Source organism: Neodiprion fabricii, chromosome 5, assembly GCF_021155785.1.
Source record: "Neodiprion fabricii isolate iyNeoFabr1 chromosome 5, iyNeoFabr1.1, whole genome shotgun sequence".
NCBI classification, from domain to species: domain Eukaryota; kingdom Metazoa; phylum Arthropoda; class Insecta; order Hymenoptera; family Diprionidae; genus Neodiprion; species Neodiprion fabricii.
This window is the reverse complement of record NC_060243.1, coordinates 30,189,706-30,211,733: the sequence shown is the minus strand read 5'-3', so window position 1 is coordinate 30,211,733 and position 22,028 is coordinate 30,189,706. Positions and strand designations below refer to the sequence as shown.

Sequence of the window (22,028 nt, the reverse complement as noted above, 5' to 3'; positions counted from 1 at the left end):
TACGTAAATTGAACAAATACGAATATTATTTACAAAAATTGAATAATTGGAAGTATTGATTTTACTTTTAGTTTGTACAGCGGACAACAAAAATTTATTTACGAATTGAATTTTTTCTACAGAACTTTAATACGTTACGAGCTGTGTTTCTCAAGCAATTATTATATACACCTAATAATAGTATTGTTATTATTATTTTTGTTGTTCTTACAGTTGTTATGTGTAGTAAATATAATATAATATAACATAATATATATAGTGATTAGCACATAGCGATGATTAATTAAATTTGGAAGCATGTTTTAACACGTTCAAATCAAAGCTTGGTGTTGTTGTTTAGTTACAAAATGTCAGGTTTAGTCACGTGAGAAATATTTTATATATGTCGTATATTTTACATATATATAAATATTGCCCATATTTGTTGTTTTGTTATCACAGCTTTTTATCGGGGATTGTGACACTGCGGATTTGTGTCACAATTATTATATTAGTTACCTCGAGTTAATTGTTTTACCATTATTATTACATTACTAACATTGATAAAAAAAAAAAGAAAAGAAATTCATTAGTGACACTAAACACCGATTTAATTTTCATATACGAATCCAGAAATAAAACACAGAAATTAACGGCTTTCTGCTAGATGATTAACAAAAAGGAGACAAAAAAAAGAAAAGAAACTCGTTAACGCATCGAAAAAATTGTTCTTATTTTTCGTTCGACTGCGTGTTATATTTTTGTGTATGAAATTCTACACTTATAATTGTTTTGTAGTTACCAAATTTTTTTGGCTCGAGGTAAAAGTGCAACATTATCATATTTTAATTCCATTTACTTCATGACGTTGTTGTTGTCGTTCAAGGTACGTATATAAATATATCGATATTGCATAGCGTGCAAGTTGTTTGACCGTGATTTAAAAAAAAAAAAAAATTTGATATGAAAAACCGAAAACTATAATAACAATTTACAGTACGAAAGGAATGTACGTTGCCTATGATATAATTTATTTATACCGCGAGAAGGAAAAACATATATATGTAATAGTATGATGGTTAAGAAACATATAAGGTATGTTATGTAACAAGAGGATACTTTTGGATTTTTGTGAGAACATATAATATATATATATACATCAGATTTATCATGTAATATATGTTTCGATAAACATAAAGAAATGTGTAATGTGAAAGAATATAATGTACAAGTGTGTGAGGGAAAAAATGAATAATAGAAAGCAATGACTGTTCTTTCCTTTCACGTGTACGAATTTATGTGAAAAACATAAAATTGATGAAGAGATGTAAAGGAAGATGAAAAAAATAAGAAGAAACGTGAATAAAACGCGTGTCACATATGAGGAACAAATTCACGATTAAAAGAAAATCGTAAAATCCTCTTCAACGTATGTTAGAATAAAAAGAAATACGTGTCGTATGAAAATTTATGATAAAATATTTCGTACAATCTAAAACAATATTCAATAAATACATCGAACTGTAACTCAAATGTGACGCGAATTTTCGTAATGAATTGATTATTGGTTGCGTTAATATCAACACGGATTATATGCTTCAAATAGAAAATGGGGGAAGAAATTGTGAAATAAATAAATACGGACAATTGATACGGGCAGATGATTTATGCAGATAAGAAGAGAGAAATTGTGTAGAAATAGGAAATGGCAGAACGAGAAATAAAGAGATCTGAAGAAATTAAATAACGAACGAAATGTGTGAAAATTAATTGAGTAAACAAAAATAAAAATATTTCATTTATGTGTATATGTAGGTATATGGGTATGTATGTATTGTGAATAAGAGGATATACGTAAATAAATAATAAAAATATTCTACTCAACTGACTACGTAATTTTGTGTTACCACAATAAATACATGTAATGAATTGCGCATTTTGTGAAGAGAATTGTATTATTTACGGTCAAATTTTCTAACTAAACACGTATCTAGATGGTTTTTTTTTTTTTTTTTTTTTTTTTTTTTCATCTTAGGTACAAGGAAAACATTGAATTAGGGTTAAGAAAAAAACAAAAATTAACGACTGTTCCTTACTAATTTTCTACTCACTACGTCCAGCAGCTAGCTCTAACATATATGTATAGGGTATGTACAAATATGACGTGTAACAGCGTGTTATCCACAATAGTTGAATTCTAATTCCGAATTTTTTTGGTGTCTTTGGTGTTTTTTTTTTTTTTTTTTTTTTGTTTTGACTCTTCCAGGCTCAAGTCTACACATGTGCACTCTATTAAATATGTACACAAAACAAAGTATCATACGTGAAATGTATTATTGACAAGAAGAAAATGACAAAAAAAAAAAAAAATAAAAAATGAAAAATCAATTATACTTGACAGAAAAAAAAAAAAAAACATATTTACAATTCTGACAATGACATGACAAAATTCGAAGAAGACAAAGAAAGAAGAAGAAGAAAATGTCGAACGATAGAATAAATTACAAATGTGTAATAGTTGAATCATTTGTTTTTCTCGCAAAAAACGACAAGGTAACGATTGACGTATAATTCAAATCGGAATAGAATGATGAAAAAATTGTCATGTCAAAACAGTTTTAACGTATAATATCTACCAAGTCGACATAAAAGTGTGAGCACGAGTATACAGGTAATATATAACATGTATACACATATAATGTCAATATTTCTGTACACCTATAAAACAATAACTAATAATATTCAATTCAAGTTCGACCATATAATTGCGTAACTATAGCGGCGAGATTGCTGTTCGATCAGTTACATCTGTAAAAATAAAAACCGTTTACAAAATAAAAAAAAAAAAAAAAAAACAAAAGAATCGAGGAAAAATAAAGATACACGTTCATGGGACAAATTTGACTTGATCTTAATATTGAAATATTGAAACTTGACATCGAATTAAAATGAGAAATGTTTTGACTTTCATTTAACAGCATTGTTCGAAATCTTGATCCACGGATTGTTAAATGTTGTTGTGTTTTTAGGTATGAGAGAGAGAGAGAGTGAGAGACAGTAGTTACGCCAATGGTAAAAACCGAATCGTAATATTACCGTTATTGTATATATAATATTTTTAAAATAAACAAGTAACTTGACCGAGAGAGCGCGTATATTTGAGCTAACCTGTTTTTCGGACTGTAGTTCACCAGGACGCCCGATCCTATTCTGTATATCCGAGAAAAAGAAGGATGAGATAATAATTTGTAATAAAAATTAAATTATAACAAACGGTGTAACGGTGGCGGTGATGGCGGGGAAGGGGGGGGGGGGGTTGCCTGAGGATGGAAAAATGGAATGAAATAATAGTTCTAAAAGAAAATTAAACAAAAAAAATAAAAAATAATATGCGCAGGTTGCATAGTGATAAATGATAAAGGTATTGTATAAATTGTAAAGTATATAATGTGACCAAGTAACATATTGCATCATGGGGAAAGAAATTATAGCCTGAACGTAAGAATAAGAGATTATAAGTATATAAAAATCGCAGCTCCAAACCAATCAGCTAAAAAAAAGTTTTAGGATTATTATTATAATTTACCCATTATTAAATCATTATCATTATTATCCTCGCATTAAATCGTATTAATCCTTGCTCAAGCAATCGTATGATAATTGCGAACGCAATTTATTTTTATGCGCAAACAGGTGAATAATGTTCAAAATCGCAAAAATCGCGTTATTCGCCAAGCTTTATTATATTATATATTGCGTATGTGAGGTAGAAGTTTAAAATTGTTTTTTGTTTATTTATTTTTTTTTTTTTTCTCGAATTTTGCTTGCCATTTCCGTTGCTTTTATATTTTATTTAAATGTCATAATGCACGCCAGCTGTATGAGAATAAAACGTGAGCTTTTTTTTTTAATGTGCTTTACGGTTAAGTAAACGAATTAAGAGAAAAAGAAGAGAAAAACGCTCTTAGCCCGATTATTGCAGCCTGCAGCTCAGTCACTCCGATAATTATATTATATATAGATCCGACATTGACAGCGAATCGTATATATATAATAATTTTACGGTGTGCCGATATATTGTGTTGTTAATTAAGTAATTATATCACCGTCTCGTTGATTCGTTTTCGCGCGAAATATTTCCCCGTCGCAAAATTTTCATTTCATTCTTATTGCAAAGTGAGTTGATAATTACTATATTAATACTGTGTTATAATATAATAATTAATTGAAAAAAAATCATTTTGATTTTCGTATCGATTGATTCTGACAAAAAATGACGGGGAAATAAAATCACAGAATAAGAATCGACTCACCGGTCGTGCTGTTGTTGAGTATTTGTCATTTTATTGCAATCAAAGTGAAAAAAAGTTTGGTAATTGTTTTGGTGCAGGAGGTAAGAATAAATAATCATTTTTTAATATGAATTCTATAGAAGCGAAAAGAAAGATGATGACGAATGATGATAAAAGAGAGTGAATAAGAGATAGGTAGATAAATGGTGTGAAAAAAATAAAATTAACAAATATAAAAGTGATGATGAAAATCCAATGTAAGAAAATTATAAATTGCAAAAAAAAAAAAAAGGCTTTTTCATATTTTTTTTTCAAACTGCAAGTGATGATAATATAATAATGATATTTATATATATATTTATTTATATATATATATATATATTTCTTCAATATATATGTATATATAGGTCAGTTTTGTGTTAGCGAACACAAATCTCACCTTGGCGTCTAACACCTCGCCTGGACGTAATTTTCCAACCTGCACAAATCAGATATAACGATGAACCACCAATGTAAAAAGAATGTGATTTAATGGTATTTGTGTGTTTAAAAATTTTTTTTTTTTTTTTTTTATTTTAAATTTGAAAAAAAAATTTTGTATCGTTTTTTTTGGATTCGTACTTTTTTTCGTTTTTATTCGGTTAGTATAACCTGCCGATATCATCTCCTCCGTATTCATACCTATTTCGATAACTTATTCTGTTTTTTTTTTTTTTTTTTTTACGACAATTATAATTTAACCCAACCGTCGACGAGGTGAAGTGAACTATAATCGAATAATTTTCTAGCCGCAACTGTGTGATCGATTCATTCGGCAATTGTTAGAAATTGCATTGACCGTATAATTAATGATAGGCATATTTTTCTATCTTTTTTTTTTTAATAGGTATTGTATAAGTGTATATATATAACGGATGCGGATCGTTGGATTTGAAGGGATAAAGAGACGTCACAGATGATTTTATATAATAACGGCACGATGGATATTTCGATATTGGGAAACGAAAGTTATGTGCAGTAATGTGAAGATTACGATTTTGAAACGTTATACAGAGTGAGTAGCTAACGGTCGAATGACCTAACGCGCATGCGCTGCAAATTCTAGAACAAAAGCAGTTCCTTAGTCAGGTTGACCAACCCTCATATGTTCAAACGACGGCTCGCCGCGACGTACGTAACCACAAAAATGTTGGTCATCCTGAAAAAACAACTGCTTCTGTTGTAGAATCTTAGCGCATGCGCGTTAGATCATTCGTCCTTTAGCCACGAACTATGTAACACGTAGGTAGTATAACACCTACGTAAACGTACCATCAATACCTGTGGTTCGCTATTACGTAATTTACCGTACAATATTAACAATGTAACATACAAGGACATGGACAATAATTATTATTATTGTATATACCCGCATGAAAAATTGGGTGATTATATTTTTAATGCAAATCGCATAACGTGTAATTTGCAGTATAGGTGCATATATGTTTCAGGCATTATCTGCTTAGTATCATTATAATTTTATATCAGTCCATAACCATAACCATCGCCATTGCACGAGACCATATTATCATATCTATATAAATTTCACTTTCGGCTTCTCTCTTCGATCGATAAACGATTACAGAAAATTCGCAAGTTATTTTTTTTTTTTTTCGCTTTTTTTTGTGCTGTGAAACAGTTTTGTATAATTGGCATTATTTCCGATCGAACAGTTTAGCCGTGTACACAATATTTGTTGTAAATATAACATCCATTGACAAGTGGCACCGTGTTTGTCTATGGTGCCAAGTGGAACATTGCCAAAAACCATTGTCAAAAGGGAAAAATTTATTTCGTATTACTCATTTATCGAACTGCTAGATGAACCAGCATTGAAGAATCTGCTACACTTGGCACCGCGGACTCTCACCATTTATACGCGTCATGCAATGAGACATTAGCTGCATTAGACGAAATAATAATACGAATAGTGAAAGTATATCAGTAAAAATAATGTAGAGTATTATATAATTGGCACTGCAATAACAGCAAACTTTTTTTTATTTTCATACAACGTCCGTAATTTTCGGTAACGTATAATTTAGTGACGATAGAATTTTGTGAAAAATTAAACAGATAGAGAAACGTTTATATGCAAAGTAAAATTGATGATGTAAAACACGAAAACATTTATTTCGTTAAAAATAAGAAATGGTAAATGAAAGTTTAAATAATCTTTGAGCATATACTGTACACATATTGTGTAAAGTATACGGGAAAAAAGCGTGGAATATACTGTTAGATAGATTATTAAAAAATGCTAACCAATCGGAAAAACAAACGAGAGAAATTCATTCGGAAAATTAAGTATTGCTGATATTGGAGTAGTCGATGTAAAATAATGATCATGATTATATTATTATGCATAACGGAATAAAAAACCCCGAAAGATCGATGAACCTGTGAGATAAAGTCGGTTGAAAAAAGGTTAATCCGGGCAAAAATAATCTCTTCGTTGAAACTAATTCGAGACATTGAAAAGGAAGAAAGTTCATCGTTCAGTTGTTGGGCAATTTTTTCCGTATCAGTGAAGAGCAATGACAATATTATGTAGCGAGTGGTAGCTGCAGAATATTACGGACGAAGGAATACGTATTTAATATAGCTGAGATTCTGTAATTTATGGTTATCTCACCTTACGTTCCTCCACCACTTCACCAGGGCGCAGCTTCCTATTCTCCTATGGACCAAACGGTTATGTACAGAGCCACAGCGTGTAGTGTTACGAGTGTGCGTGTGTGTTTTCTATGTTAACTTGGACAAGAACTGAAGTTATACTATTATTAAATCGGGATTTACTTTGTCTACAGGGGCGGCGGCGTTCGGGGTTTTCGGGATTATGTACAAAATACTTTGCCTGCAGCAACGAATCGTGAAACTTTCACATCAATTTATCGAAAGCGGCTTGAAATTCGGAAAAATGCGATCAAAATTGATTGGCAGTTCGATTCGCGTTCGAGGAGTAGAGTAAACACAAACATGGCACCACGACACTGCACGAACGAGAATTATTTCCGCGTAACTCGGAATGGCTTCTCTCTCAAATCCGACGTATGTAAACATTTTCAACCGTGCCGGCACCAACGGTACGGCAGGAGTAAGAATTTCCGCTGAATCGAGAATCTGTCGCGAGCAACTGAGAGCCAAAGTGACGAGGTGGACCGCGCTTCCGAAACTGAGACGGCCGAATCAACTACTAGCGCCACCATTGAACCGACGGCTTTGGCGCTCACTAAATGCCGTCAAACGCACGATGTATAGCTATTTCTCCGATTAGAACTTACATACAATAGTATAATATTTGAATTTCACTAGGGGTGAAAGTTTTACGATGCGATTGGCCAATACAGGTGTGGTAAAAGTTTCGTATAATGGTTTTGCGGCACTGCACAAATGACGTCACAACATATATGTGGATTAAGTTAAAATCTTCAAACTGACGAATCATCGTCAGTGCAAACTACAGTACTGTTTCTTTTTACAAAAGAAATGTAAAATAAAAAAAAATATATATATATATATATATTCACAATCAATGATTATTCTAAGAACTTGTAGAACACGAAACGAAACGAACACAAATCATAAATCCGTATACCAATTGTATATCCTTGAGAGCGAACATCGCACAGCATCCGGAACTTTTCAGCGTTCAGCTTATAGCGTACACCTATTATACGTAACCTGTGAAAATCTTAAATCTATTTTACACTTGTGCCTTGTTGAAGAGAAATTCATTTTTCGTCTCTCTGTAAAATTCAACGGTCGAAGATTTCTTGTTTTTTCATTGCTTTTGTTTTTCCTAACCTCTTTGATATTCTGCGTGTGGATTGGGTCACGTGAAACGGACAATACTGTTTTTCACGGATAGCAATGACGTTACACACTGTGACGTAATAAATGGTTGATCAGGTGGGGGGGGGGGTTGAAAACAGGATATCAGACGTGGGGCAGGATAGAAATTTCTACCGACAAATATAACAAGGCGAAGCTGGATCTACGATTTTTACGACAAATTGGACAAATTGGACATGACGACCTATACGATCCACTCTCTACAATATTTAACATTCAAACTGATAATTAAAAATATATTATTACACTACTTGGATAGATCGTGAAAGCTGTACCTTGCCTTAAACTTCAGTTGATTTGATTTTTTACTTTTCTGTTTTCTTCAGTTCGAATATTTTAAAGGTATAATCCTGTTACCATTGTTATTATTATTATTATTATTATTATTATAGTCGTTATTTCATCATTGGTACAGCTTTTTAACCTTTTTTCTACATTATAACAAAAGTTATAGAGTGGGTACGACGACGTAAGATTAAAAAAAAAAAAAAAAAAAAAAAAAGAACAGAATACAAATGGAAAACGGGGTCAACGAAAATACGGTCGAAATCGCATACTCTACAAAGACAATTATTAACGGGTGAATAGAAAATATTCAATCGCTTACGAGCTCACTGCAGTCTACGGTATGTAATAACTCAAAAAAAAAAAAAAAAACAAATACAAAAAAAAAAAAAAAAAAACGATCACAATTTATGGGGGCTGGGTACTAATCGTAATAAATTGAATGAAAAAAAGTGATAACGATAACAGTAATAATAGTATTGAAATACGTTATGCTGGTAGTTGGTAATGTACGATTTGACATGTTTTAAATATCAATAAAAAAAAAAAAAAGAAGACGGATCCTCTTTCATTACGGTATAATAAATCTCGTTCCATTGTTTATTTTCACTTTTCTTTTATCCTGCCTTTTTTTTTTTTTTTTTTTTATATTTGAAGATGAAATTCGCGCCTACCAGCGTAACTTTTTCACACCTATAAACAAATACCTGTAGGAATTTTTCGGTCTTTCCGTAACATACCTCGTCAGTGATAATAAGACTGGCTCTACGTCCCAATTCCTCTGGAGGAATGAGCGAACCTCGACGACTGTTCGTCCCACTTCCGGGTGCCAGGGAGCCTTTCCTGCTCGCGTCTGGAGTCGAGTCTTTGATGACCTCGATTTTCGGCGCTTCCGGTGCTTTGATTTCCGGCAGTTTTGGCTACAATTTCAATCAGACAAACTCTTTTTTTTTTTTTTTCTTCGTCTCACTTTAAGCGCAGACTGCTGACGATGCTGATGCACACGGTGCGGAAGCGTGTTATTGCGAAAAACTGCAGAAATTCATTCCGATACGTTAGTCAATATCAGTTGAAATATTTTCGATCCATCATGGATTCGATGAAAACACTGCCAAAATAATTAAAAATAATAAAATATTAAAAAAAAAAAAACAAACCAAAAGCTTGATTATTAACAGGGTTGTTCATTATTTTTCGATTCACTGGAGTCGTTACGTTTCCGATTTATTGTATTACGTTTGTTGATGAAGTATCAGCTACTTGAAATTTTTTAAATCGAAGGAAAAATAAATTGAGACTGCAAATCGAACGGATTTTCATCGAGCTGTCTAGTGGTTGAATTTGTTGTAAGGACTTACTTTCAGTATCGCGAAACTAGGAGAGATAAGAAGAAGAAAAGGGTGCAGAAAGTGTGTTTAGAACCGCGCGGTTGAAGACACAAATATGATCTAAGCTTACCGAGTTAATGCCGACCCAAAAATAATCTTCATTTTGACTGGTCGTAACCGACAACCTTGCTAAATTTAATAGAACGCAATCAGTCACGTAAGTGGAAACATTAAGGATATCAGAAATAGACATTCCTAGGGTCTATTCATACCTTGCCAAACTGCACGATTTCGGATTTGGGTACTTGCGATAATTCGCTAGAGTCATGAAACCGTGAATCATCCCATTTGGCTTAACGCTATTTTCACCCTTTTCGCATCTCAAGCGATCTCGTATTTCCCTCGTTGAGAAAATTTTACGCAAAATTTCGAATTAGAGGAAAAATGTTTTCGTCCTAGCGTTACGTTACAATGAAAAAAAAAAAAAAAAAAAAAATTCAAAAATGAAAGGAACATAAAATCGACACCAATTTTACTCAACAATGTATACACAAAATTACGAAGCGGCCAAGCGAAGATCTGCGATATAAAATCCTCAACTATTCGGCTTACCTTCGTATCCAACTTCTGCTCGATAGAACAACGCGCGCGCAAAATACAGAAAAACATTATTATTGGTATAAAAGATGTCCTTAAAGTTAAATCAATCACTTATTACAGTAATATTTATACGTTTAAAATAATTTCAGTATCAATTAGCTAAGAGAAACTTGCCGAAATATTTAAGTACGGGAATAAATTTGAAAATTAGAAAATTGTGTTGGTATAGTCTTATTTTTTCCTCGCTTTGCGAAAAGCTTTTTTTTTTTCAAAAATTTCGTTTCAATATTTTTCTTAAGCTTACCTGACTCGCCGGTCTGTCCAATTTAGTTTTATCGCGAGGAACATGATCGCCAAAGTCGAATTCCTGCGGTTTTTCCAAAACAGCTCTTTCGTAATCTGGAATTTCGGGCAGCTCGTAGCTCGATGCCTTCGATTTTTCGGCAGCCTTGACTTTCTTCGCCTCGAGTTTTTCCGGTTTCTCTGTTTTCTGAATAAAATTAAATTTGCACAATTGTACGATTATATTAGCCTCGATGTATTGTACGATAGAAAATTAGTACGCTGATTTCTTTCTTTTTTTTTTTACCTTGAGTCAAAATAAAATGAATTTGAAATTGAAAAAATACAAGGAAGATAAATCGTATTAACCGTAAACAAAATTGTACAAAAAACGATCCGTCAACGTATGATACGAAAATTAAACTGGATATAAATAGATAGAAAAGAAATTTAAATTATTCATTGAACTCGAATTAATTGACGAAATGATTATTTAAAAAAAAAACGTTGATTCTCATGATATTTCGAATCAGCGAAATATACAAACGATGTTAATTCGAAGCTAAAATCAACGCGCATAAGATCAACACTCATTGATAGGGAAGATGAGAAGAAAATTTAGCTATAAAGTTATAGCTGCTTTAGAGAGTGTAAAAGAAGAATAATAAGAGACACACGAAAGTATGAAAACGAAGTTTGTTAGCAGTTATACGATGGCCATCAGTAATTACGTATAATACAGACGGCATGATAATTACGTATCGAAATAACAGGGTTTAACAGATTGAATAAGAAATATTACATTATAGTATATATATATATATACATAAAGTATGCATAGACGTAGAACAGAACATTAATTCAGATATAAAGAGTGAGAAATAGAGAGCCATATATAATAGAATAGATATGATAGATTATACACAAGAGTATAATGATAATAACAATAGTAAGAATAGTAACAACATTACGCTGAAAATAGGATGAAGAGTAATTAACGGTGAACAGCGAGAGAGAGAGAGAGAGAGAGAGATAGAAATGTGTATATGCAGTACGAGAGAGAATAATTGTTTCATTGCTTACATTATTTACAATTTAAGACAAATAATGGATGGGACATAGAGTAACAGAGTAAAGTACATAGGTATAAAGGTATAGAGATCAGCGCGTAGAGTTGGCAGAATTACAAATAGGATAGATCAGAATAGTTCGTGTGAATATAGGTGGTGTATACATTATATATGTATAATATAAATGCGTGTTGGTTGAAAAAGTAGAAGTATATACAAATAAAAACAAAAAAAAAATAAAAATTCTCTGCCGATGGGAAAAAATTGTTAAGCAATCGTAGTGAGAAGAAAAAAGTATAGAAGTGGATTGAGAATGTATAAAATATGGTAAAAAGAATGTTGGAACATTTGGAAAACATGGTCAAATTTTCCAGCGAGTTTCGTGGCGTTTTGAAAATGAGACGTAAAAATTGGAAAAAAAAAAAAAAATTATCAAATCGCCGGTAGTAAAATTGTTTGTCGACGTTCTCTGAAAAAAAAAATCATGTTTCATCCAGCTTAGCAATTTTGAACCGAATGATGAAAAATATTTTATACAGCGCAAAAGAAAGAGACGCGTCAAAAATTTCCTAAGGCGTCAAAAAATCGTGGTTCAAAATCCTCAGTAAAAAAATCACACTCTTCGGTCGCTTGAAGCAAAATTCGTTTGACAAGAAAAAATCTTAGATCATCAAATTCCAAAGTACGGAGTTATCAATTTCTTACGTAGTGCGTTTTCGCGTTGATTTAAAAAAATTCAAAAAATTCGTAACGAATAAATTAGAAATTGAAACTTGTATTTAATGATTAATGCGAAAGATTAAAATTGTCATTGCGATTTGTTGTTTGATATTATTATTATTATTATGCAGAGAGATATATGTATATAAAAGCGCGCGATATATGTTTAAATATTCGCGTAAAGAATAATTAATTGACATAAGAAGATAGAGAGATAATTGTTTCACTCTGATTTTTATTTTTTTGTTTTTTTTTCAACACAGAAGTGATAGAGGATAAAATATATAACCCCTGCCTCTGGGGATACCTTGAGCTCAATCGTGTCACTTTCACCTTGATCAGGCTTTGATCCACGCTTAACAGGTTTAAGTTGAAAACCTATGAAGGACTCATTTTTAACCGCTGATTTTGGCGGTATACGAAATTTCGGTTTCACCTCCGCCGGCTTTGTTTCCTCTGTCTACATATTCACACCAAGTCAGATACATACAAATACATATAATATCACGTCGTTTCATTCGGCGATAATAATACATTTATAAATATCGCTATTACACCTATATACTTAAATTTATAATACACGGTATAATATCTTTTTTCTTCTCTCGGATCATATGACTTTTCAATACCTGCACGTTAAAATTCTCTTTATACAACGCGAGCATGTTTTACGCGTTTCTTCACGCGTGTTTTTCGTACACAAAGTACCCGTTTCTGTGGCGGCCAAGTCAGTCTGCAAATGCGCATGCGTGGAGTAGAGGAAAAGTCGTCGTTTCTGTACTGCGCGCATGCGCTGTCGCAAATAAATCTGACACTACGCGACCCTAACCTCAATATCGTGCTTCGCGAAAAAACGTGTAACATACTCTTGTTATGTGAAGAATTACGTGCAACAAGGAGGCAACGTTCTTATCGGACTGAGCTCACCTACGACTCATATTGCAGATTTGCACTCGACCTGAAAAGACCGAGTTTACCTCCTTATTGCACAATATACTACTTTGCAATCCGTCGTGATCTCAATTTTTGTCTTTCTCTCTTGTGTCTCTCAGTTTTATAAACTTATGCATAGAATATAAAACACGGTGAAAATCGTTAAAAAAAAAAAAAATACTTTAAGGATGTATGGGACGTACAGTCAGAACAAAAATGTATTGAAACATAAACATGACTAGTTGTAAATAAAGGTTTAAAAAATGTAACCAAGCTTCGCAAAGTTTAATATATGATCAAAATGAAAGTAAAAAACATTCGGTACGAAGAGAAAATAAACCGATAAGAACATATTTCGCAATTTTTCTGTAATATAATACAGAAAGAGCGTGAGATGAATGGAAAAAACAGAAAGCTTACCTTCAACTCGACCTTGTTCAGCCCCTTTTTCTGTTCTTCGAGCTGTAACCAAAAAGAAGAAGTTATTTTTCGTCAAATCTTCAAGTTTTTTTGGTCCAAAAAATCGAAAAAATACCAAAGCTAAACGCTTATTTGATCTTTCGCAAAATTTAGATCGATTTTGAAATCCTCTATAATGGATTGTTTGATAAGCATCAATTTTGCAAATGATAAATGTTCTTGTTAAAATGAAGCTGTATATTTACCGTCGCGGTTTTTTGCAGGCCCAATTTCTTTGCATCCTGCTCGGTTTTCTGCAGACAGAGAAATCTCGATTATTATCTAATATTACTTGCATATATCTAATATTATTTGATAATGCAGAAATTGTGAAAAAATATGTGTCAAGTGTGAGTGTTGAATAGTGTAATGATAACAATGTGCCGAGAGTTATTTTTTCGTGGACGAAGATTGCCAGATTAGGGTACAAAGAATATGGATATAGAAATGTGAAGATGTGACGAAACTCAAGAAAGAAATAATGAAAAGCGAAAAGTAAGCGGTAGCTTTATTGTAGTAATGTTTCGTTTTTCTAATTCAATTTTTGAGGATAATAAATGGTCGCAATGAAAAGCGTGGAGAATAATACGGTTATTGTGATTCAGCAAAACAGTATATTAAGAAAATTGAAGAAGTAAAAAAGGGGGGTGAAAAGAAAATGAGGAAACCCAAAACAAAGAGCCAATTTCAATGACCGAGTGACGTCGAAATAAAGATAAGGAAATGAGAGATGCGAAAATATATGCGAGTTAAAAAAAGAAGAAGATTAAAAAAATAAAAAGAAAATATCGAAATTTCGGAAAGGTACAAATTTCGTTGTACGCTTTACACCGTCTCTCTACCTTTTCATCGGGTGTAACACCCAGAGTTGTTTTTGGCTTGGGTTCATCGGCAGGTTTCGGTACTGACTCGACCTTAAGTTCAGCTTTGGGCTCAATTTTGGGTTCGGCTTTAACGCCGAGAGTTGATTTCGGCTTTTCCTCAACCTTGGGTTCAACTTTAACACCGAGAGTTGATTTCGGCTTTTCTGCATCTTTGGGGACGGTTTTTGGCCCGGCTTCTGCCTTAGGCTCAACCTTAGGCTCAACCTTAGGCTCAACCTTGGGTTCAACCTTGGGTTCAAGTTTAGTAGCAGGGGTTGTTTTTGGTTTAACTTCTTCTTTGGGCGCGGGTTTTGCCTCGTCGACTTTTTTCTTAGGCTCCTCGACCTAAGGATATGTGAGTATGACTGTATGGTGTAGTGTGTTGTTGAGTGTGCTCTGTGTTTGTTACAACACGTATTAAATCGACAAGAATCGGTGAAACTTAACAGGCTCAGCGACCGACTGCGCATGCGCAAAGCAATGCAATTCTATTCGTCAGCGAGGTCGCACCGCCACTATATTTTCGTATGCAAGGCAGTGGTGCCAACTTAACTCGAAACGAAGCGTGAGACGTCAAACTATCCCGCGTCAAGTGGTGAGTTGAAATTATCTTGTTGTGACAACTCGTAGCGGTTATCACTCATCGGACAGTTGAAAATAAAAGTTCACCAAGTTTTTCCGAATCACTACATCAACCACTTAAGATACGGTTGGCCTGAAAAAAATTCACATCGCCTGCATAACCTCCGTAAGCCAAGTTTGATAGCTGAACCTTAAGGTGGCTAACCTGCATGAAAGCCCGAAAAAACTCGCGCATGCGCAGTCGAACCTTTTCCTATTAATACGAAGGTGTTCATAGTTGATTATGAATTTGCATTAAAGAAATATTTCTTCAAATTTCATATACTTTGAAACCATATCCTAATTTCAAACTAAGAATCGTGATGTTTATTTTCTTAAATTTATTGTTCTGAAAAAGATAAAACTCACCTTTACGCCAATCGTCTTTTTGTCTACCGTAGACGAACGACGGCTCTCGGATTTCGTTTCCTCTTCAACCTGATCAATACCCAAACGGTTAAATTCAGTAACAGTCCTTTAACTTGATTAACGATTTTTTTTCTTTCACGTATAATGTTGCGTAACATACCTTTTGTGTAGAGAAACGACGTTCCGGTGTCTTGCTGCCATCTCTTGTAATCTGTGATGAGGAAAAAAAATTACACATCGACGAAAACACGAGTTTGATTTAAAAGCAGAAATTAAAAAAATAAGGCCAGAAATTGCGTGTACTCTTCGATTTAAGAATTCAAACAGTTCCTTACCTCTTCTTCGGTCGTAACAAGAGAACTTCGACGACTTTCTGTGCGAAGTTCTTCGACCTGATGAAAATTTCACGAATATAATATGCATTAGAATTAATAAAATTAACATAAATCAGTGAATTGAATTAATTTAACAAATTGAATTTATCAGTTGATTACCCTGCTGATTGACTGCTTCCTGGTTCCAGTAGTTTTTTCCAATTTTGGTGTAGCCTCACGTGAAGTGTCCTTTGATTCGTCCACAGGTTCTTTTTTCTTCACGACCTTCTTTACCTGTGCATTGAAAGAAAAAAAAAACAGAATTAAGTATATTTATTTTCTTTCTCTGTAAAGTCGTCAGTTTTATTTTTCTATCCTTGAATCCGTATGTATAATTTACCTTGGTAGGTTCTTTCTTCTCCTCTGCGGTCTTTTCATCAACCTTTTTCTGAAAATATCAATCCAAATTTCACCACGTGTCATTTTTTTTTTTTTTTTTTTTTTTTGCACAAAAGATGAAAAAAATGATTTGGATTTTTCCTCGCTTACCTTGACGACCTTTTTCTCTTCGATCTTCTCAACGTTGTTAACTTCAGGCTCGTCTTTCTGTGTAAATAATTTTGTTGCGTCACAATTATCAAATACATTTTGGAATCAACGTAAGATACAACGATACTCAAAGAAGCTTTAACAAACACGTTCTGGACCGTCTTTGAATATTGTTGTATTCGCGATGTTACCTGTTATGATTTACAGTAAACCAGTAGAAGAAAAAAAAAAAGAAAAACAGTAAATAAACGAAAAAGAACGCACACAATTAAACATGCAGAAACAAAAACACCGTATGACGAAACAAATTTACAGAGATGACGCAATACGCTAATTATATAAAAGACATAATAAAAACAAACGATACAATTACGTGACAATTCATTCCACTTTGTTCAAACTCTGACACTTTATCTTAGAAGTAACATTCAAACAATCGTTTATCTAACCGAATGAAATACGAAATTGAACGATGAAAGATACAAGAATAAGACAAAAGGAAAACAAAGGATGTATAAAATATTTCATAGATTTTGGGGGATCCAGCTTCGGTGGGAAACGATTTTTTCATTATAAAAAATTGTGTTTAATGTAACTGGTATTGGTATGTGTTTGTGCAAATAATGTATATCGTCATCGGTGTACCAAAACGAAAACTGAAATCTAAGCATATTTAAGAAATAATAAATATTAATATCGGCTTATATAATGTAAATTGCAGCTGCAGATGATTAGAAAAGCCTGTAAAGCTGAGAAAGGAAAGAAGTATGATATACATGTTAATGATACATATAGCAGCTAATGCCCAGTGCGATCGGAAATATGAAAAAGCGAAAGCGACGCTTTTTTTTTTATTACACATTGCGATTCAGGAGTTTGGTTTGTTTTGACGTTAAAAGAATATTCCCAGATATCTTCATTAAATTGATGCAATGGAGAGATTATATTATTTGCTCAAAAACCAATGACCAAATTCGATTACGGAATTTCTGCATCTAGAGTTCTTTGAACGTCAATTCTACTAAGCGTATCTGCAAATCTGAAAACAATCAACGGAAAAGAAGAGAATGGAGAACTTGAATAATAGAATAATTGAAAACTCACCCTAATTTCGATTTTCTGTAACAGAAAGAGAGAAAATATAAATTATCAAACGATCGAAAAGGAATGGGCAATTTAATTTTAAATACGAGCAGTTGCGTATAATAAATGCGAATATTATGAGAAAAGGCAAGCACGCTCAGAATTCTACATCTTTCTGCTATACTTTGTCATTCTGTATTTGTTTCTTTTCCTCGTTTATCAAAATATCGATAAGCTCGTACATTTGTAGCAAGCGAATTGACTGTCCTAAAAATTTCTTCTGAAAAAAATTACGTCAAGTTATATGAGGAAGTAACATTTTCATAAAATACAAGATAATCATGGATAGTGTTAATAAATCATAGTTAAAACGGACAGGAAGAGAGATAGAGAGAAAATAAATTTTCTTCCACAATAAAGAGCTTCGTTTTTTGTGTAAATATTTGTTTGCGTGTAGGTGTGTAGGTGTAGTTTTGTGCCAAAGTGCAAAAAAAATTATTACAAGTACGAATAAAAAAAATGTTGGAAAAACTTGCGAAAGCGATAATTCAAAAACTAATGATACCGTGTATCGCATTTACCTTCTTCAAAATCGGTTTGTCAATACCGTTTGCTTTCGTGTCAGCGGGTATATCCTTGAAAAAATAAAAATGTACAATGTATATTGTGTTGTTGAAAATATGATTTTTCCTAATTTTCAGCAAAAAGGAGAGCGATAAAAAAATCTCCTCTTATGTTGGATGAAAAAAAAAAAAAAATTAATATATAACGTGTACTTGTGTATGTCGATGTATATTGTTAATTGCGTGTACCTCAACCTGAGTTACTGGCTCTGACGATGAGTCTGCGTCTTCGACGACAGGCTCTGCGACACTCGATTCTACCAAGCTAACGGAACGCTCTTCTTCGTCGGAGCTTTCCTCCAGCTTTATATCCATGACACAAAAATTATTATTCACAAACGGACAACGAAATTAGTCGGGTGAAACGAAAAATTGCTCCGGATTCCTGATTAATATTACAAGTATAAGGAATCGTATGCGTAATTTTGAACAATGATTGAAGCGGTATTCACATTTAGTAGCGAAATTAGGAGGTATTTAAACGAATAAAAAAGGACACGCATGCATTGAAAAGCGGGGGACAAATGCTTGCAGTTCGTTTCTTAAATGATTTTTTGGAATTTTTTGGGAAAATATGTTTTTGTACAGACTCAATAAAAATTGACTTCGTGTTTTGCAGTTTGTGTATTACCTTCTTTTCCTCCTTCTTCTCTTCCTTCTTCTCTTCCTTCTTTTCTACCTTCTTCTCTTCCTTCTTCTCTTCCTTCTTTTCTATCTTCTTCTCTTCCTTCTTCTCTTCCTTCTTTTCTACCTTCTTCTCTTCCTTCTTTTCTACCTTCTCTTCTTCTTCCTTCTTCTTTTTCTTTTCGACCTTCTCTTCCTCCTTCTCCTCCTCTTCTTCCTCCTTCTTCTTTTCCTCCTTCTTCTACGATGTGTTGCCGAGCGTGTGTGTGTGTGTGTGTGTGTTTGATTATCACATCGTGACGAAAAAGGAAGAAAGAAAAATCTCATTTATACGTGCAACATATCGGGGCAAATTGCGATCGACGAATTCAAGATGCCGCGACAATTTAGAAGGTAAATTCGATGTTTCCATGATTAAAACATACCATTAACAATTCAGAAAGTTCAAAAGGGGAACAGAGGGCGATTCTTTGAAACAGGGGGATGCACAGAATAATAATACTCAAATGATTCGGGGGGCGGGAGCGTCTTGGAGTTTTGCTTGGCGTTTCCTATTTTCACTTTAGATCACTGAATCCTCAACGAACTCACCTTAATTATAAGCTCGGCTGACGATTCGTCCTTGCCGAATTCATTGGTAACGACGAGTTTGTAGGAGCCTGAATAGTCAGTTGTAACGGAATTTATTGTCAACTTGATATCCGTACCGTTAAAAGACATCTTGATGTCCCTCGACGATTTCACGATAGTAGAATTCCTGTGTGAGAGTGTATGTGCATAACATTTGAGAAAAGGAGAATGAAGAAATTGATGATCGATTTTATGAGGAATATTTCACAATTTTTCTGAAGAAACGATAATGATATAGATGTATGTAAAGTAAATGTATTCTTTTGATTTTGAATTTTGCCGCGCTCCGTGCGAGTAGAGTTGGAACCGCATTAAACGGCAGGAAAACTACGTGCACAATTAACTATATCATGTGTGATATAGCTAATTGTGCATAGAAATTGAACAATAAACATTGGGAAAGGGAATTGACAATTTAAACAAAAACTCAAATGTTCTCCTGCCATGTAAGGCGGTTCCTACTTTACTCGCACGGAGCGCGGCAAAATTCAAAATTATATAAACACATTATCTTTACATGTGTATGAGATATAATTTAGGATCACTCACTTTGTCCACACAACATTGATTTTCCTGTCCTCTTTGGCGAGTCGAGCAACGAATTCGATGGTCCTGCCTTCTTCGGCAGTCTGTGAAAAACAAAAACGGGTTAAGCGGTACGAAACAAAGTTAAAAAAGAAAAGAAACAGCGGTTAAACAGCCTCTCTTACAATGGATTTGAGACCAGAAGCGAGCTTTGGTTTGTCACCCTCCTCGGCCGGGATCTCGGTGATTTCAACAACCTGAGAAGTGGCCTCGCCCTTCTCATTCCTAGCGACAAGCTTGTACGTTCCCTTGTCAATCGTTGATACCTGTTCGATTTCCAACTTGACGGCGAACTCTCCCTGAAAATGTAAATCGGAGGATATGAATAATTCCAAGAATTGAATAATATCATCAAACAAGCTACCGGAGTGTGTTTTTTGCGTTGGTATACCTCTTTGACTTTCTCGACGTGAACAGTATGCCGGGAATCTTCCTTCACTGCCTTCGATTCTTTGAACCATGTGCAGTCCGGTGCAAATTTGGACAGTACTTGACATTCTACAATGACGGTCTTCTTCTTGACGATCTTGATCACTTTCGGCTTCTCCTTTATCACCGGTATTACTGTAATTCGAGAACAGCGTTAGCGTCACGTTCCCTCAACCAACTCTGTAAATAACGGACGAATAAGATGAACAAAAATGTGCGATTACTTTCGACGTTCAGCGTCAAATTGGCGTTCAGTTCTCCGAGGGTATTTCTGATGTTGCATTTGTAGAGTCCCGAGTCGTCGGCGCCAGGGTCGTTAAGTTCAAGTTTAATGTAGTAAACATCCTCCTTCTCCTTGGTTATACTGATGGATATTTTCGACGATTCCTTGACGACTTTGCCGGCGTGGGTCCAAACGATATCCGGCTTCGGATCAGCCTTGACTCGGAAGTCCATGATGACCAATTTTCCTTGATTCTGGGACTGGATTCGTGGCTTGTCGACGAAGGTCGGACCGTCGCCCTCCGGTTCCGGCTCAGCCTCTATGTTCAAATTCAGGTTCGCGTTGCTCTCGCCATATTCGTTTTTGACGTGGCACCTGTACGTGCCTCCGTCCGGACCCGATGGATCCTGAAATTTCGAAATGGAATCGGTTATGGAATCCGATTATTAAGCTTCGTTAAGGGTTTGCATACACCTCGGAGACTACCGTGATCCGAAACAATTTGATTTTTGAATTCCAGCTCGGTAAGTACTACTTTCATTTATCTACTTTAAGAAGCACACATTTTTTTTGTAAGATGCAAAATAGCGGAGACACGTCCGGTACCGCAAACTCTCAAAATTTTTTACCGTTTGATATTTTTCAACCCAATTTTGCACACAATATATATAAAATATCATACTTTAAAATATATGCAATGGTTGTTCAATAAAATTCAGTTTTATACACGAAGAAAATTCTTAAACATAACTCTAGTTTTAGCCGTCCAGGGTGTATGTAACCCTTTAAATGCTCGGCGAAGGTCGCACCTTAATTTCGAGTGTTAGTTCGTACACGTCTTCCTCGACGCCGGAACTTCTGATTGTGATCTTCGACGACTCCTTGACGACGGTTGTACCCCGGAACCAGGTGACGTCCGGTTTCGGCTTCGCTTTACACTTGCACTTCATCGTTATCAGAGTGCCACTTTCGTTTGGAATGATACGCGGCTTCTCGATGAAAGAAGGCGCGAATCCTGCTCCATCATCTGCACCTTTCAAATATTCACCATTAAACATACAGCCTGGATTACTTCGCTACGAGGTAACGGTTGAAACTTGACATTCACTCAAGGAAGTCACGAATTTAACTTTTGGAAATCAAATTGCTAATCAAAGGTAGCCGAATTACTTAAATCTGCTTTGAAATAACGAAATGATGATCTCGAATCAATCGAAATACGTGAAATCACTTAAAATCAACGATTCTAACGTTTATGAGAACAACTTTGTCC

At 34.2% G+C, this 22,028-nt stretch overlaps 1 protein-coding gene across 17 annotated transcripts in view; it reads right to left on the bottom strand.

The window, feature by feature from the left end:
* The window catches only part of LOC124182267 (twitchin), a 76,463-nt gene that overhangs the window by 38,331 nt on the left and 16,104 nt on the right, over nt 1-22,028 (bottom strand). For 4 of the 17 annotated variants that reach the window (XM_046569278.1, XM_046569276.1, XM_046569267.1 and 1 more), the window contains exons 10-33: nt 21,565-21,782; nt 20,757-21,162; nt 20,495-20,667; nt 20,229-20,402; nt 20,068-20,147; nt 19,480-19,645; nt 18,896-19,129; nt 18,454-18,567; nt 18,223-18,276; nt 17,663-17,677; nt 16,559-16,615; nt 16,410-16,457; nt 16,190-16,303; nt 16,031-16,087; nt 15,856-15,906; nt 15,696-15,764; nt 14,685-15,050; nt 14,049-14,096; nt 13,804-13,845; nt 12,758-12,910; nt 10,683-10,868; nt 10,391-10,405; nt 9,191-9,370; nt 6,946-6,990 (exon numbers count right to left, since the gene is read on the bottom strand). In XM_046569278.1, coding sequence (XP_046425234.1) covers nt 6,946-6,990; nt 9,191-9,370; nt 10,391-10,405; nt 10,683-10,868; nt 12,758-12,910; nt 13,804-13,845; nt 14,049-14,096; nt 14,685-15,050; nt 15,696-15,764; nt 15,856-15,906; nt 16,031-16,087; nt 16,190-16,303; nt 16,410-16,457; nt 16,559-16,615; nt 17,663-17,677; nt 18,223-18,276; nt 18,454-18,567; nt 18,896-19,129; nt 19,480-19,645; nt 20,068-20,147; nt 20,229-20,402; nt 20,495-20,667; nt 20,757-21,162; nt 21,565-21,782 — 3,065 coding nt within the window. Of the gene's footprint in view, nt 1-3,147; nt 3,190-4,710; nt 4,750-6,945; nt 6,991-9,190; nt 9,371-10,390; nt 10,406-10,682; nt 10,869-12,757; nt 12,911-13,803; nt 13,846-14,048; nt 14,097-14,684; nt 15,051-15,695; nt 15,765-15,855; nt 15,907-16,030; nt 16,088-16,189; nt 16,304-16,409; nt 16,458-16,558; nt 16,616-17,662; nt 17,678-18,222; nt 18,277-18,453; nt 18,568-18,895; nt 19,130-19,479; nt 19,646-20,067; nt 20,148-20,228; nt 20,403-20,494; nt 20,668-20,756; nt 21,163-21,564; nt 21,789-22,028 lie in introns of all 17 variants that reach the window. The other 13 variants (XM_046569266.1, XM_046569279.1, XM_046569271.1 and 10 more) reach the window with 9 other exon arrangements.